General features: G+C 46.5%; 2 protein-coding genes across 5 annotated transcripts; one reads left to right on the top strand and one right to left on the bottom strand.

The window, feature by feature from the left end:
- Positions 1-3,968: 3,968 nt before the first annotated feature.
- Positions 3,969-8,010, bottom strand: LOC114872683 (vacuolar protein sorting-associated protein 28 homolog). 3 transcript variants are annotated; one of them, XM_029180149.2, is made up of 4 exons: positions 6,393-8,010; positions 6,052-6,319; positions 4,764-4,988; positions 3,969-4,680 (listed from the first exon to the last, which is right to left on the bottom strand). In XM_029180149.2, exons 1-4 carry the CDS (start codon positions 7,880-7,882, stop codon positions 4,261-4,263), a joined length of 2,403 nt encoding a protein of 800 aa, XP_029035982.2. In that variant the 5' UTR covers positions 7,883-8,010; the 3' UTR covers positions 3,969-4,260. The 3 variants fall into 3 exon arrangements, with proteins under 3 accessions (XP_029035982.2, XP_029035980.1, XP_029035981.1); XM_029180147.2 differs by lacking the exons at positions 6,052-6,319; positions 6,393-8,010 and adding an exon at positions 5,278-5,433; XM_029180148.2 differs by lacking the exons at positions 6,052-6,319; positions 6,393-8,010 and adding an exon at positions 5,175-5,241.
- Positions 8,011-11,742: 3,732 nt separating this feature from the next.
- On the top strand, positions 11,743-17,065 carry LOC114872675 (organic cation transporter 1-like). Of its 2 annotated transcripts, none has more exons than XM_029180128.2 (9): positions 11,743-11,883; positions 12,003-12,359; positions 14,969-15,227; positions 15,289-15,380; positions 15,467-15,670; positions 15,738-15,984; positions 16,198-16,329; positions 16,396-16,753; positions 16,825-17,065. In XM_029180128.2, exons 1-9 carry the CDS (start codon positions 11,758-11,760, stop codon positions 17,057-17,059), a joined length of 2,010 nt encoding a protein of 669 aa, XP_029035961.1. In that variant the 5' UTR covers positions 11,743-11,757; the 3' UTR covers positions 17,060-17,065. The 2 variants fall into 2 exon arrangements, with proteins under 2 accessions (XP_029035961.1, XP_029035962.1); XM_029180129.2 differs by having other exon boundaries at positions 16,399-16,753.
- Positions 17,066-17,430: the final 365 nt, after the last annotated feature.

Raw genomic sequence — 17,430 nt, forward strand, 5'->3', positions numbered from 1 at the left:
AAACGAAGGCGAGAAGAGCCGGGAAAGCGAGTGGAAAATCAAGTAAGCTTGACGATGATAAATTTCTTTTTCATCGATGAAAAGAAGCGACAGCTGTCGCGGAATATTTAGCTCGATGCTTCCAACTTTGTCAAGGACTAACGAGCTGACGAGTTAACTCGATTCGCGTTAAGATTAACGAGCTACCCCTCTCGCGACGATTAATAAAAAAAGATTGCTTCGAATTGCGATTTGTCCCCTTGTCGATACAAATTTCTGTCAACGGAATGAGACTTCTTTTCCACTTTACAAACTTATTTCAAACGATACGTTCGGAACGATATCGTAGCGCGTACCAAGGTCCAAATGTTTTCTAATTGTCTGCAAACAACGAATCACGCGTTGTTTTATCGTTGACTCACTTTTGGGTAAATAAAAATAGCCACGAAGAAACTGACGAACGTTTAAAAACAGTCTCAAAATTTCACTACATATGATCGCTGAGTTTTCTTTTTTAAATTACGAACATATCGTGGAAGAAAATTGTGTTGTATGGAAATAGATCGGAGTAGAAGAAACTGAAACGAAAACGGCACGGTACGCGACGGTGAAAAATGTTTTTCTCGCTCTCATCTTTTTCCTTCTCACATCCGATACTCATCAGTCTGATGGCTTTCGCTTAATATTTCTGCCCAGCGCAGTCGGTGTTTTAACCAGCTGACGCGTATCCACCGACCATTATATTCGACGAACGAAATGTACGTGCCCGTTTCGCCTTCTTCCTTCTCCAACTCTTCATCCAGTCAACCATATCGGTCCCTTTTTCCGTATTTTAATCGCGCCAGGATAATTGCCAACCGACGATCAGCCTACCATAAATCTTTCTTCTCCCGTTTATTAAGCTAACCCGAACGAATGTTTGCTCATTTTTCTTATGCGTTTTCGAGATCGGAAAATCTCATCCAGGAGACGGATAATATGTACTTAGGTGTAAACGATGATCCGGTCTTGGCACTTGATTGCGCGCGTATCGAGTTTCCATTTACAGGATACGCGAACCGAACAATCGTGTAAAAAGAGTGTCGCGAAGGTGGACAGAGCTTGCGTCTCGATTTACTTCCAGGTAAATGGAAAAATTTGCGGTCTCGTAAAAGAAGGTGTCGGATTAACGAGAAAAGTTCCTAGGAGCTTTGAAATCGCAAACGATTGAAACGGGTTGGACATTGACGTTTCAAAGAATGATTTACAGAGTAGCAAAAGAATAGTTTTGTTGAGAGGAAAGAGGGAGGGAAAGGCCTCGAGTTACCTCCTGCGGAGCAAACCAGAAGCCTGGAAAGTGGCGCAACGCTAGTCTCACCGCGGAGTTTCGTCTTTCACCGCGAAACCAAGCCGAGAGGAAGCGAGCCTGTCTTCCAGCTTGCTTTTAGACTTTTAGATGTACATATCTATGTACAGAGTGTGTCAAACATCGAACGATCTAGCGATCTGGCGGACAGCTGATCACTTTACCGCAGATAGCTGCGCTTTGACACATACCATTCGCTGTCGAACTGTAAGAAATTATTACGAGAAAGGCCAACGAATGATTTAAACTGGATTTTTAAAAAATCTCGAAATTAAAAGCAAAAGTTACAAAATAGCGGTTTTCACATTCGTGTTACGAAACGTCTTTCTCGCTGTTGCTGCACCCTTCTATTTTCGAGCTCGAACCCAAACAAGTATCGGATTCGTTCCACGAACGAATTCTATGCTCTTTGATCCTCGCAAAGTAGACTAGAGGGAAGTAAAGCACGTCGCGAAGAAAATGGATGATTTCCTCGGCGGACAGAGGTGGGTCGGGGCTCGATATTAAAGCGAGCGTCGATCAATTAACGTAATTTCGTTAGTCTGGTGAAGCGAACTTTAACAAGCATCCCCGCGCTATAACATGGCTAATAGTTTGGATCGATGAGGAAGTGGCGAAGCGTAGACTTAAAGCAAGCCTTACGAAGAAAGATCTTTCTTTCTTCCCTTTGCGAGTTAGTTGAAAAAGCTTGTTTTAAAAGCAGCTCGTGCGGTCCCCTTATTCGCTTGGATAACTCGATCCACGAAAGGAAGTCGCAAATTTTCTATCCGATTACCTTGACTCGGCGCGGCAAGAGAATCGAAGCTGGTCGAGCATGCGCCTGAAATTACACGCGTTTTATCGTCGATCGGACGGATGTTGCGAGAAATCGGGGTCACGATACGCGACATTGCCGATGACGATTGGAACGACGATGGTGACGGTGGGACTGGATCGAGAGGAAGCTGGAAAAAAGTAATCTCTGGAGAATGGAGAACGCGCTAGCATGAAACTTAATCTCGGATCAGACCGCGGGATTAGCAGCGGCTTATCGTGTCTGACGAACCTGGCCGACGATTTGTCGCGAGACAAGAAGCGGATTAACGCTTCGTGTTCGAACAAAGTCTTGGATGTGCTTGAACGGTGCAACAATGACCGATTTGGATTTTCGAAGGTTCACCGATCTACCAAACGATTTCATAGCACGTTTTTTCTTTTCACGGTGGTAACGTTCGCGTTGTTGAAGCTTCGCGAAAACGAAAATTTCGGCTACTCCGAGGGATCCGGGGACGCGCGAGCAAGACGAGTAACCGGAGTGCGGAAATTAATTTCCGTGGTTGGAAACGGTCGGCGGTGCGAAATCCCCGACGCTCGTCCGACCAATTCCCGACGATAATCGTTCCCTCCAAATTATTTCCCGCTCGTTGCTCGCACCTTTCGGCCTATTCGCAGAAATCCTTCGATTTCTCCTAAGAGCAGCAGCTGTTACGAGAAATATCAACGAGGGAGAAGAAAGGTGAGCGTGGCGTAAATGCAGGATAAACGTCGATTTTCTGTCTCCTTCTTTTGCGAATTATTTCCGCGTTACGCTGCTCGTAAAAACGAACAAACCCGCGGAATTTTAACGAGTTTCCCGCAACTCGATAGATATAAAAGGATAACAGCGAAGGGTGTCGCGACGCCGAGTAGCACCGCGGTTCCTTTCTCCTTTACGGTGGCCCAAATTTTATTCCTTCGCGAGAAGTATCAGCGATGACGAAATGATCTAGAACGTAATATAATCTCAACGGGCAGGAAGAAACGCAAGGTATTTTCCAGCTAGCGTTGTGAAATCCAAAGGATAGAAATTCCGACGAGGGGTCTGCATTTGAATCGAAGAAAAACGGTCGATGTTGAAATAGCGAAGAGGCATTGTTTGCGCGTAGATGAAAGGGAAGCGGAGGATATTGGCTTCTCGCGAAACAAGGAACCTCGAGAGTCCGCGTATCGAGAACGATTTTCCAAAGTGGCTCGTGTTTTACCTACGCTTTTCAAACGTTTCTGTGCACGCGAGGGTTCGTTTGCCGATCGCGCAAAGGTGATTTCGAGGAGTAGTCGTCAACTCTACCGAAATCGATTTAACAAATTCCATTACCACCTTCTGACGCTTTTTTTATTTTAACTTCGGTTATCGTGTTAGGTTTGAAAAGAATTTGTTTCGACAAGTTTCCACAGGAAGGTAACGCGTTAATTTAGTTTGATTTGGTTTGATTTAGTTTCTCAGCGATGGCTCGTTATATTGCACTTTACGCCCGTATTTGTCTATAGCTTCGGGCTTCGAAAGACCACCCTCTTCATTTGCATTCCGACCGATCCCACGTAAATACGACTTGGAAAAGTCTGCTGTTGGCAGATCAAAGAGATGCGAGTCCGGTTAGCCCGCGGTACTATTGTTAGCAAACAAATCGACCAACGTACATATCTCGCTCCTACTCTCCTTATTGATCCACGTACTCTTTGCCGAATCTACTCTCTTACTTGTTTGCCCTCGTATTCTGCGGAGTATTAACCGCAATTCACCTCTAAATATTACCGATAAACAAATATGCTTTTTCGTAAAAAGGCACCGTTTGAAAAGTTTCGCTTTTCATTGAGAATAAATGAAAATAATCGACACATAATAATATAATAAGCACCTACGATTAATTTTATTGTTTCCTTCGATACACTGTATATACATCGTATTTATATCTTACACTTAACGAATCACCGTTTAAATATCTTTTTATAAAGAACGGTGTATAAAATAGTTGTATGGCTCTATTTGTACGCGTACGTATGTAACACAGTTACGATGAAACCAAGTTGGAACCTTTGATTGTACTAGTCGTAAACGACATTAAAGGAACCATCGTAGCTAAACGATTAAAAAAATAAACAGTTTCGCGTTTCGATGCAGAGCAACCGAACGAGTTGGATTACGAGTTGTGAAGAACTTTATTGAAAGCGTTGTAGGATGTTTCCAAATCAAAGATCAATTGTCTCACTTGGGTGTCGGATAATTCGTCGGAAGCCGACATGTTATTTAGAATCTGTAGCCATTCCGCAACCTTTTCTTTGCCGTCGAAATCGCTTGGCAATATGCTAAGACGATTCATAGTGTCCATCAGGTCTCTTAAATCGGGATGTAGCTGATCCATGGCTTTGATTTCAAGCCGCAGCTTGTCCATTAACGTAATAAACAGAGACACGATGTCCGCGATACATTTCGACGTATTTCCCTTATCGTCCTTTATGGTAATTGGTCTGTCCTCTTTGATCCTTTCCAGAGCAGCTGGACAATCCAGTCTAAATGCTCTGGCAAACGCATCTATGGTAGGAAACTGATCGCTTTGCACCTAAATAAGAAGAATTACAGATAAATGAACATAATATTCTTTTACTGTTACTGTACAAGATTTTTAACTAACTGTAGAAATACCTGTTTGAAAGCAGCTCTGTACTGTACCAACAGTTTGCTGCAAGCAGCAGTATATTCTTTAGGGGTCACGCAATCCCTGATGTAAGCCTTTTCCAAATGCTGCAAAGTATTTACAAGTGCATACAGATCTGCTTGGTTATCATATTTCTCTCTTTCCCTGGCATTTTTATACAATTTCACTTCTTCGTAAAGCTCGGGTCGGTCCTGAGCTATTGACATTATTATCTGTAAAAGAAATGTTATAAATTTGAGATAACGAGGAAAACGATTGACAAGAAAGCGAGGTTAGGTTATGTACATCGATGACAGTAACGATCTAGTATCTCGTAGGAAAAATAAAACTAGATTAACAGGATGCAAATATGAACTATTGAAAGAAATCATTATGTTTTACGCGCGCTAATGACGTACGTTTAAAAAGAATTAGATATCGAACGATAAAATGACAAACACCGAAGGAGAATGAACGATACGAACGGATATCACGAATATCCATTTTGATTTACTGCCTTACCTTTGAGTCACTTGTAATTTCGGTAGACAGTTGAAAATTAAATGAAGAGTCGCATTAAGATTGGCGTCGCATTAAAAACTAATAATTCTCAGGTATGCAAACAAAACCTTTGTGACACTTTACATACAGTCATATACAGTGGAATGTATCGGATAAAAAATTTAGCCACCTAGAGGTAACGTTGCTAACTCCAGTGGTACACATTCTCTTACCTTATACAATCTGAAATACCGACGTCTTTAGTCATTTCGTTGGATATTGAACGATGAAACTAACTGAAAAAATTCAAAAAATTAAGGGACAGGGTTTGCAAATATTAAACAAAAATTTTGTTTGTAAAATAATCTATTTAACCCAATATATATAATATATACATATAACAGACTATAAAATCACAACTAAAGTTATAAGAACTATAAAGTAACGTTTCCCTATTTTATTTCTTCTGTTCACGATTGCGTTATTTCTATTTAATGCACGAATAAATTTTGCTACGATAAATTAGTCGATAAATAGCTTTTCAATAACATTAGGCTTATTGCTTCGATCTGTGCAATATGATATCATTCTATTTGCATCTGTACACGGACAACAAAACTCTTTAACGATCCTTAACGATTCTTTAACATCATTCACGTTGATATCATTTAATTCAATATTTTTCTTGTTATCAGGTACAACACGTATATAAGTTACATGTACGATTAATTTGTTTTCATCCAAAATTTCCCACGGTGGAAAAATTTGTACCATACCCATCGATTTTATTTCAACTTTACCCACTATATTAGGAATCGTCATGATTTTGATAAATTTCGAAGAATTATTTCTCCCTTTAGGAGACAGCAATTCGAATGAATCTTCCATCACAATTCCTTCTAGGAATTGTCTGCTGAAACGTGTTATGCAGGCATGTACGCAAACAGTAACGCACGGTACAGAAATGTTATCTTTATCCATTTGTTTCATTTGATATCTCCACACACGTACGAACGATACCTGTCTGTTGATCGTCAGTTGCAATTTTTCCGACAAACTTCCCCTGTAACGTAAAGCGAAGTATATTAACACTATACTTTTAGCAAAAACAATCGGTTAAATCTAAATAAGACTACCTTTTCGGTTTTTTCCTCTTTTTCCCCGAATCTAAAAGATTTAATTTTACAGATAAGTCTGGGTATGTTTTTCCCGGCGACGTATCTGTACTAATAACAATTCCACTTTGAATCGACTTAACATCCGCCAGATCGTTAACTTGCGTCGATACTTGGGAAATTTTTTGGGAAGGCTGTAGATCGTTACGTTTATTAGGGAGCATACATCGAAGCTTCTCTCCTTTTTCAAAATACGTTTGATCAGAGTCTTTGGTAGATATTTGCGAGCTCAGAGAATCAGCTTTGGAAATTAAATAGGAAATGCGTTTTGGGCCACGATTAGAGTTTTTAGTAATAGATTCTACATCTTGCATATCCGTGTCTTCTATCAGTTCGCTAAGATCCTTATCGGTTTCGCTGCTGGTATTTACAATGTTGTTACAATTATCGTCGTTCGATTTGCTAGATTCTGTTTCAACTTTCTCGCTATCTCTTGGGCTATCTTCAATACGTAATTTCGAGTTTGAATCTACTGAAGCAAGTTCCAGAAAGTCCTCTGAAATTCTTAAATCCTTACTTGTAGAAGATTTGAGATCATCATTGTTGAAACTGTTTTCTAACTTTCTTATCAAACTCTGTTGTTTCTGAGTAGACATAATTTTAAATCCGGTTTCCAGATGTTGATCATTCTCTAAATTATGGGCTACCACAGAATTCATATTTGAATCTATGTAGTTACTTTGCATCTCTGCTTTCTTTTTGTTAGAATAGTAACAGTTCTCAACTAGAACAGGAGATTCTTTCCCCTTATTAATGGAAGCATTTCTTATATTTGTTTCCATATGTTTATTTTGAATTTGTACCAATACTTTTCTTTGCGAAGTTTCACCTGTACATTTTCTTCGTCTCTTTTTGTAACCATAAAAGTTTTTGTCAAGTATAGGAGATGTATTTGCTTGGGATGTTTCTAAACGAGCTGTGGTTGTTGGAGAATGAAATAAGTTCTCTCTAACGTTTTCCCTCCAATTGTTACCATCAATTTTCATACGCTTATTATGTTCAACAAAAGGACTAGAAATTTCTTTTCTATCTGTATTTTGCAGCTTATTCGAATGCACTCGAACATCGTTTTCTATCACAGTATCCTTCAAACTACTTTTCTTTCTTACTCGTTTGCGTCGTTTGCCGAAAACAGGAGAAGTTTCCGCGCGTTTGACCGCAGACGAACCCAAAGTAGGCGATAATTGGAGTAGGTTTTCCGAATTGAAAATGGACTCTTCGTGAGATTCGATCCATTTACGGACAAAATCGATCTTTCCCGTGCATGGTATATTTGCCACATTTTTATTTATCAACAATGTACCATCTTTTTGCCCCTGGAATTCCTTAACCGTATCTAAGGTTAGAATCGACTGTCCGAAGTTTAGTTTTCTTACATAAATTGGTTTCTCCGATTCGTAACTCTTTTGTTGTTCAGTGCTCTGCACTTTTCTGTCTTTCCCATTTGACATTTTGACGATAGTAAAAAAAATAGATCAATGTTCCCTCATCTTTCATCGTGACATCTTTCAATTCATTACACGTGTACACTTAGGGCCGCCATGTTTGCATCGCCATGGAAACCAGGACGGATCGTGGAAAGAAAGACCTATTCGTGCTCCCTAAGAAATCATATTTTATACAAATTCTCTGTGTAAAATGGAATTTATGGACCTCATTGCAAAGTTAACTTTGTACGTGTAGAAGCAAAAAAAGAAATGCTTGTTCAAACATGATGTAGGTAAATCGTTAAAGTGGAGACATAAACTTCCCCACTTTGTTACTAAGTCGCTGAGTACAGCGCATTTCAGCGGGAATAAACGAATTCAAACACAAGCGACAAGTTTTCTATGCTGGATGGTAGAATTTTATCTTTTAAACGAATTAATTTGTTTAAACAAACATGACACGTGGAGATAACTAATTATTGTCACTATTCAAACTGAAAAGAGCTTCGAACCTTATTTCTCCTTAATAAATAAGAAGTTGGCGAAAGGAAAAGAAGAGAAAAGGATTCGCGAGGCATTGCATAAATCTAAATCGGCGTTAAAGGTCCGGTTGGTGTACACGCTATACAATTACCGGGCGGCGAGTGTCGAGGAACCCCCTTTTATATTAATAGTCGAGATAGTAGTCGAGCATGCAGCGTGATAGGAGAATGGCGATCGAGAGGGGTCGGAGGGTAAGGGAGAGTCCCAGAGGATCGTGGAGGGAACCGTGTACGAGACTTTGGGCGAGAGGGACCGAGAGAGAGAATAGCGAAGCGGTACGCTAGAAGAACGAGGACCGGGATAGTGAGTAACAGAGAGAGAGGGTTCAAGGGGGACGTTCGAAACGAATAGATAGGAGGATGGGATATACCGTGGACGGACCCCTTGTATCCACGATTGCTTCAGTTTCAGTTCGCGATAGAGGCTACTCGTTTCTTCCAGTAGCGGTTGTCGGTCTGTTCCTCGACGAGGGAAAGCGTGTAAACGGTGCAGGGAAGGGGATGAGAAGGAGACGGTACACGAGAGTAACGGACTAAGGGGGAAGAAAGGCGACGAGAATAAGGCGGGAAATTTCGTAAACGTGGAAATACGACGATTCGAAGAGAAACGTTAAACAGAGTGGGGAGGGGGGCGAGAGGGTTAAGCGAAAGAGGGAGCGAAGGTGAACGCGCGATCCACGAGGGGCAAAGAATGACACGCGAAGCGTGAAAGCATGAAAGGATTGGATCAAGGATCGAAAGATACGAATGATTCGAATGATTCGAATGGCGGTGCGATCGTAACCGGGTGTCCGGTGACCGATGAACGTGGGAGCTGAGATTTGGTCCACCTTGCAATCAGAGAGACAAGGGAACGTTTCTTTCTCTTCCGAAAGACACAAAAGATTGGAGTGATTTAATCGTTGAAAAATGTCGATAGCTCGTAACGAAACTGATGTCCGAGACGTAAGGTGTAGCAAGTGTTTCTATCGTGGCACTGTCCACACGTTTCTACGTTTGCCGGTGTCGTCAATTTGAATCCAGAGAGGCATCAGAAACGATATCCAAGTATAACATCCGTGGAAGTTGTCTTCTTCGATCGGTAAGATTTTCCAAACGAGCCAATTATTTTGCGAAAGGGTTAGAAAGTATAGAAAAGGGTTGGAGGTAGAGATGATTTCGGAAGTTTAGACTTGCAAGAACGATAAAACGAAAGGCAACGCAACTAAGGCAAGGCAAGGCAACGCGAATCAAGCTGCAGGCAGGGGGAATCGAGTGAGCGCATCGATCGATAACGAGACGAGAATTTTTATCGCGTCAACGAGTAAATTAAAGATCGAGATTGTTTGCGAGTAAAGCGCAAAGGCTGAACAGTAAAATCGTGTCGAGGACTAGGAAATGCAAATACGGCTAAGTTTGGAAGAGCAAAAAAAGAACAAATCCGAGTGACGAAGTTGTTTTGATTGTTATGGAAAAATTTAGTCAGCAGTTCCTGTCAGGAGTGCCATAAATCGAGTTGTTTAATTATCTGGTAACGAAGGCGGAATCACGCAACGCAACCGTTGCAACCTTATCTCTGCATTTTCGTGTAATATCTCGCAATTCGATGTTGTAAAAATATAAATTATTTACGGACCGATTGAGTTTGGAGGTTAATGAAATTTGCGAAGCGAGATAATTTAATCGGCGATGCGATAGGAGCGATTTTTCCATGAATCTGGCCGAACGGATTCGTTGCTCCGAATTACGTAACGTTTGATCGGTTCGAACAAAATTGCAGCAAATACGTTTATCTGATGGTAGTTTTGGCGAAGGGGGCGAATGGGGGCGAAAACGAGGGAGGACGACGAGGGATGGGCGGGAGGGCGAAGAGGTAAAGGGGGAGGATGGGCTTCGTCTGCTCTGGCCCGAATAAGAGGAAGCAACGGGACGGCGTGCGAAGCGGGATGACGTTGTTTGCACTCGTGACGTCACTCGCAACGAGCGACAAGAGACAGAGGCAGCGGCAGAGGCAGAGGCGACGGGAGGCTGTAGAATGCAAGCGCGTGCGTCACGTGGACCGGAATCCTGGATCTAGTATCGGCGATTGCCGTATCGGGGGGGGTTCGAGAGGTGAACGCGGACTGTTTGAACGGGTCCGCCACGCCGAACCCGTGGTCGCGATCGCGACGAACACGAGGGCGTTCGATTCGAAAGAAACGAGGAGGAATCGGAAACGCGGATGTCGTGACGATTTCAATTTGTACGCACGCCAGACGACGCGATGGAAAGAAGCTCGAGGCAAAACCAAGGCCGACATTTCTGCGGGCCATTCTGTCCGAGTGTCGCGTGGACGGACAAATTGCCAAGGCGGGAACGTCTTGGCCAGTTTCCGGCGTTTTCTCGTGCGGTTTACGGCACGCTGCTGCGTCGAGTCGCGTCGCGTCGCGTCGCGTCGAGTACGAGAACAACGAGATTCACATTCCGTTCTCGTTGCGACATCGAATCATGCGAGCGCATCGCTTTTCCTAGCTTCGTTGCGATCTCCTTTGCTTCTGTTCGTTTTGGCCGAGTCGTCATAAGATTTAAGAGAAAGAAAGGTGTTTGAGAAGAAAGATTCGATGGAATTTGGTTTGTCGGTCGGTTTGCAGCAAAGTAACGAGAGGAGGTTGGAGATCGGAGGTTGCCGGCTGGCGGATCACGGTGAGGCAGTGGCGTCGTCGGTGGCTGCGGTGGCTGCGGCTGCGGCTGCGGAGAGGCGGAGGGACGCCGTCGAAGAGGATGCTCGGGAGGATCGGAAGAGAGGAGGTGTTCTCCGGCAATGGCTGATCGCGGTCGGCGCTATGATCGCGGCATATAAGAACGCGCGAAGACGTGCGTTCGCCGCGCTTTACGCGATTCCGAATTCGAAGCAGAAACCGTTCGGTTGGTCGTGTCGTCACGGGACGTATCCGCTCCGCGTTGAGCAGACTATCGCGAGACCGAGATCGCGGGACAAGCAGCGACGACCGATCGAATCGTTCGTTTCGATCGCTCTCGCGGCACGCGTTTCTCTATCGAACATTTAGCCAGGAATTTATTTTTATCTCGTCGTACGAATCGTTTAGTTTTCGCGTGGGAAACTCGAATTAGAAGCGTTTCGTGGAATTAGATTAGAAGTATCGAGGGATTGGGAGAAGAAAAGAGAGGCAGGGAATCGGTACGGGGGTGTCGGAGAAGGAAACGGCGTGGATGCCCTCGAGGACGGATCGCCGCGGCGGTCATGCGGCGTGATTCGAGGGTGTGTAAAAGTCGCGTTACCGTCGAGACGCGGAGGATCGTCGATGCGGAGGCGGAGGTGTCGGTGTCGGTGTGGATATCGGTGTCGTTGATACGCGGTGAAGCATCAGCCCCGGAAACATGAGCTCGATCGACTTTGACGAGGTGTTGGTGCACGTGGGAGAGAAGGGAAAATATCAGAACATCATGTACTACCTTCTTTGCATCCCGGCAACTCTACCAGCCGCCTTTTTGGCCTTTTCGCAAGTGAGTGCTATCTACAAAGATTCCTTCTCGATCTCGCGTAGGAGATCGGCCGTAGACCGGGAACACTGGTTCAGAATAGAAACGTATGGCGCGTGTACGCGCGATTAATTGACCGACAGGTGTTTGTGAGCGCGTCGCCGGATCATTGGTGCAGGGTACCGGAACTGGAGAATCTGACCGATCTGATGACGCTGAACGAGAGGAAGGCCCTGTCTTTGCCGTACACCGAGAAATCGGACGGCAAGGTGAAGTACTCGAAATGCAAGATGTACAACGTCAATTACACGTCCATCGTCGATTCGTGGCTGAGCGATGCGATGCTGGAGAACGCGACGGAGGGTAGCCGCGACGTAAGGCATCCGTCGAGGGACAGGTTACCACCGCCACCGGTCGGTAATCCCGACTGGCCGGTCATCGGCTGTCAACACGGCTGGATCTACGACACCCGGGACTACGACAGCACCCTGGTCACCGAGGTAAACTCGACTTTATCTCTTTCACTCGACATGCGACACCGCAAAACGGAATCTTTCCGGTTACTCGAAACCGTTTCTCGAGAAAGGGAAAAACGTTGCCATCCGAGTAGGTCGACTTTGACGTCGTTTACGGGGACGAGAAGGAGCGGGACTCGGCGCCATTTGCATAATTCTCCTACGCGTTAATCAGTCTCTCGATGAATTTCGCTCGCGTTCAAACGAGCCAGCTAACTCGCTTCGGCCAAGCGACTCGTGTTTCACGGGGTAATTCGCCTTGGCCTTTGTGCCTTAACCGCGGCGCACCGTGGCGCTCGATCGCTCGGTCCCGTTCGCGGAACCGAGACCGCGCGTCCCCGATCGACTACTCTTTCCGCTTGCTAATCTCATTTTTCTAGCGAAAGCTCGCGCGCCGGATGTCCCGTTCGAATTCGACTATTGGTTCCGCGTAGCTCGATTAAATGGAAACGCGTCCCCCGTTCGAACGACCTACCGCGAGTCCGGAAGAGCGCGTTCCAGGAAGCTCGATGGAAACTCCCGGGACTACTCGTTCGAGAAACGAAGAAGCGTCGTCGGTCACGCGGTAGTTTCTCGCTTGCGAGTGGTCGATTAACGCGTTATTAAATTGCCGCAATTAGACAGCAGTGATGGCGAGTGGTTGCCGCAACGAGAATCGTAACATTCGGGGTCGAGGATCTAGGTGCGAGTTGGCTCGGTTACATTCTCTATTCTCCTCTATTCAACTCGATTCTACGCGTCGGACGGAAATAGCCGCGAGTTACGCGGTCGCGCGTGCCGTTTTCTATTCCGCTACGAGGGAATTTGAGGGAATTTGAGGGATCAGGTGAAAGAGACGAGGGAGCGACCGATAGCGAGTGACCGGCCGATAGGTTGCGACTCTCCGGTGGCGTCATCAATTGCCGACCAATTTACCTACCCCCGCATCCGGTCATGCGATCCGTAGCGTCAAATGCCTCGCGCCTATGTACAAACTGTCGGCGTAGCTCTCGCCGAGGGTACCTACGTACGAGTACGCATTCGCGTTTCTCGCTCGGTGACGCACACGACCGAATCGCGACCGAATTCGGTTGCCGGTCGCTTCCGCCGCGCCGTTAAACCCGTTCGATCTTTCGACGCGCCTACCGAGAAACAACGACTACCTCCTCCTCTTCTCTTCCCTTCTGTTCTCTCTTCTTCCTAACTGTCCCTCTCCTCCTCGGACCAGCAGCCCATCAACGCATCCCGCTTGGTCATTGCCGGTTCGCCGGCCGCATCGATGCGGAGGGTGTGCTCGCTACGTATTTACACGGTCCGGATTTACGCAGACGTATGACGCACGCAGCCATCGAAGTAAATCCTGTCCTTCCGTTTTCCGTTCTTCATCCTCGTTCTCGCTTACACCGGCTATGCCGATCCAATCGGCCCGACCCGACCCGACCCGACCCGACCCGACCCGGGCTGGGCCGGATTCGATCCTCGTCTCTAGCGAGAAACGAAGGAGCCAACACTCGAGCATGAAACAAACGGCACACCGCGGTCATATCAATATATCGTTTTCGAAGTGTGTCAGGGTGATAAAATGTGCTCGCGTCGTTAACGTCCTATGGGCGCGTGCACTGCCCTTGACGATATAACTAGGTGTCGTCGGTCGGTCGGTTGGTCGGTTGGTTGGTCGTCGAGTGCTCCCGTATTTCCATGCAATTTACCTTTTGCGTTTCACGGAGACATCAAAAGTCCGTGAGTGGCAATTTGCTTAAATCAAAGTTCGTGTTAAACCCATTAACGAGCGTCGGTATGCTTTTATTTGTCGAGGTTGATCGACGCTCGATGAGGATTCGTTTCCGTTCCCTCGATTCTGTTTACCCACTTCTAACAACGTTTCCTCTCTTTGACGCGCGTTCGCCGCTCCTCCAGTGTATTTTCGCGTCACGCGTCGCTCCGTCGCCGCGGGAGCTTACGAATTTCAAGCACGATTGGAAAGGCGCGTCGCTTCGTAACGCGGCGCGATGCGGCACGGTGCTGCGTAACGCACGGCCCAGGACAAGTTTCGGATCGGACGCGTGTGTCGCGACAATGGAAAGAGCAAAGATCGTAGTAACGAGTAGGAGGAGGTGAAGGAGGAGAGGGGTGGCGGAGAGATAGGATCGCGTTGGTGCTGTCAACCGAGGGTGATGAACACCTCTGGCTGTGGGAGTCGGAGTCGATGATAGCGCCGCTTTGCCCTCCGATCGCTGCCCGACCCACCTCCGCGCCTCCGCTCCTCGGTTCCGGTTAACTACGTTACCGCTACGCTACCGTATCTCTCGTTCCTCGTTTCAGCACGCGAAACGATCGGTTTCGGAATCGAGCAAGACGAAATCGGGAGCGGCTTAACCCTAACCGCGCTACTCATCAGGGACGAAGATAAAGAACGATAACGCGACGGGTAACCGGAGCAATGACTCGTCCGTAGCATGACCGATATTCGTAATCTCAGTTACATAGCTGTTTCCTTAAAATCTTCCATCGAGATTCGTTTTCCTTTCACGAAATTTCCCGCCACTGAAACATTTTTCACCAGAGAAATCGTTGACAGAACGTAGGCGTTGTAATGGCATTCTGCATCCACATAGCTAGACTTGGTATGCGACAACAGCTGGTGGCCTTCCACCTCTACCACGTTCTTCTACGTCGGTAGCCTATTCGGGAACGTGGTGTTTGGCTGGATCGCCGACAAATGGGGCAGAAGAACGGCCTTCTTTGCCATCCTGTTCCTCGAAGTCATACTCTCGATCGCCACCAGTTTCAGCCCAAACTACGTCATCTACACGGTGTTGAGGACCGTGAACGGCCTCTTCTTTCCAGCAATCTATCAGATACCTTTTATACTAGGTAAGCGAGCGAGAAGAAGCAATCGAGCCGGAAGGAAAAACGATTTCGATTTCGATTTCAGCTCTCGAACTGATGGGCCCGAGATACAGAACATTCGCTGGCATGGTGATTAGCATGTTCTTCGCGTCGGCGATGTCTCTTCTAGCCTTGCTGGTAACGCATATCGTTCGATTCGATCTCGAACCGTTTGATCGCGAAACGACGCGATTTTTCCTCCTTTCTTTTCTTCTCTTCCGTAGGGTTACCTCCTCAGGCATTGGTTCGCGTTGTCGTTGGCCACCTCGGTCCCTTTCGTTCTCCTCTTCAGCTACTATTGGATCATTCCCGAGTCGCCGCGATGGCTTCTCAGTAAAAACAGAATAGACGAGGCGGAAGTGATCGTTCAGCGTATGGCCAAGATCAACGGTAGGACGGTACCGAATAACTTTCTTAGGAAAATGGAGGTAAGTCCGGAGACGAGGAGGATTAGGAGTCGCGGATCGATCGTTGCGATCCTGTTTTCCATTTCAGCTGGAGATTCTGCGGCGGCAAGGTATCTCGTGCAACGGCACCAATTCCGGAGATAGCGAGACGACCGACACGGTGGACAGATCACCCCCGCCTGCGGCCACACCGATGGATCTCATTAGAAACCCAAACATCAGGAAAAAGTTCTTCATTCTTGCGTTCGACTGGGTGGCGAACGCGGTAGTGTACAACGGATTGTCGTACAACACGACGAACCTCGGCCTCTCCGATTACCTGGCCTTCTTCATCGGTAAAGCTTGCGCTCTTCTCGAAGCAACCTTGACTGGCGATCGTCGTGTCGCTCGTAAACATGTTTTCGTGTTCACGTCGGTGCTGCACGGTAGCTAGGCTGGTGCATCGTCACGCATACGCGATGCGATCGTTATCGCGACGTTGCGTTGCCTTCGAACGCCACCCAAACGAACTAAATTCATTTCTATCTCTGGTCTTATACGCGTTGCAGGTGGCCTGGTCGAGATACCGTCTTACGTGATCACGTGGTACGCCATGGACAGACTGGGCAGAAGATGGGTCTTGTGTTTGACGATGCTTTTAGGTGGAGTCGCCTGCGTTTCCTGCATGTTCGTTCCCGAAGGTACGATTTTCTTCTCTTTACACAGTCGCCTAATAGACGCGTTTCGAGTACGTATGTGTGTCGCAGCAGACGCCGTATGGGTGACGGTGTCCTTGGCGATGATAGGGAAATTTGGGATCGCGGCGTCGTTCGCCGTTTTCTACGTGTTCGTCGGCGAATTGCTACCAACGGTGCTGAGGTCGCAGGCGATGGGAGTCGCTTCGTTCATCGCGGGTATCGGTTTGCTCGGTTTCCCCTACATCGTTCATCTGGCCGTCTATTCGAGGGTACTTCCGTTGATCATAATGGGTACGCTCAGCGTCGCTGGAGCTCTCACCTCCATCTTTTTGCCCGAGACCTTGAACATTCACCTGCCGCAGACGATCGAGGAGGGTGAACTTTTTGGGGCGGACTTTAAGCTATGGTCCTGTCCAACTTTACCAAAGTCAGTTTCTTTTAACCGCTAGTCTTCAAAGATGTAGGGAACTGTGAGACCATTAGAGTTCTACTTTGCAGGAAACAAAGCAAGGAGCAGGAGAAATCGGAGTGGATGCCGTTGAGGTACTTGGTGAACGGCAAACCGGGAAATCGTTCGTCACAGACGCAGGACGAATCAGCTAGCCAGGAGGTGGAAAATTCGCATTCGAGTCAACCTTCGAGCGAACCAAGAAAAGAAGAGGGAATTGTGGACGGTGAAGAGAAACGGCCGGACACGACGATCGTGATCGTCGAACAGAGGAAAACGCAATGAGCGACCGGACTTGGGCCGATCAACCGTCCTCTGTATCGTTATCGTTATCGTTCATTTCGGTGGTCACAGTCGCGGTCGCGAACGATTAGTTTAGATCTCTCGAGGAAACGTTGCTAAGGAAAAAACCATCGAAGAAGTACAGTGTTTCGCCGTTTCGATTTTCCAATGGTCAACGGACAAAATAGGCGGGTAAAAGAAAGAAGGTGATACGCGGACGATCCGCGAACGTTCCGCGGTCGCTATGGAGAATCGAACGTTCGTTTGTTTCTGTTTGTTCGAGACATTTTCCGAGGCGCCGTTCGCAGCGATACACCTTCGTGTCGAGGAGCCACCACCCTCGTCCTTCGACGTCCCACCCATCGACGAACCAT

This window comes from Osmia bicornis, chromosome 3, assembly GCF_907164935.1.
Source record: "Osmia bicornis bicornis chromosome 3, iOsmBic2.1, whole genome shotgun sequence".
Classification (NCBI taxonomy): Eukaryota; Metazoa; Arthropoda; class Insecta; order Hymenoptera; family Megachilidae; genus Osmia; species Osmia bicornis.

Excerpts from the sequence above, each read along its gene's own strand:
- LOC114872683 (XM_029180149.2), bottom strand. The coding sequence starts at position 7,882 with ATGTCAAATGGGAAAGACAGAAAAGTGCAGAGCACTGAACAACAAAAG. Across the intron at positions 4,989-6,051 it reads TTCCTAATATAGTGGGTAAA|ATAATAATGTCAATAGCTCA; the intron begins GTTGAAATAAAA and ends TTTCTTTTACAG. Across the intron at positions 4,681-4,763 it reads ACAGAGCTGCTTTCAAACAG|GTGCAAAGCGATCAGTTTCC; the intron begins GTATTTCTACAG and ends CTTCTTATTTAG.
- LOC114872675 (XM_029180128.2), top strand. The coding sequence starts at position 11,758 with ATGAGCTCGATCGACTTTGACGAGGTGTTGGTGCACGTGGGAGAGAAG. Across the intron at positions 11,884-12,002 it reads CCTTTTTGGCCTTTTCGCAA|GTGTTTGTGAGCGCGTCGCC; the intron begins GTGAGTGCTATC and ends ATTGACCGACAG. Across the intron at positions 15,381-15,466 it reads TGTCTCTTCTAGCCTTGCTG|GGTTACCTCCTCAGGCATTG; the intron begins GTAACGCATATC and ends TCTCTTCCGTAG.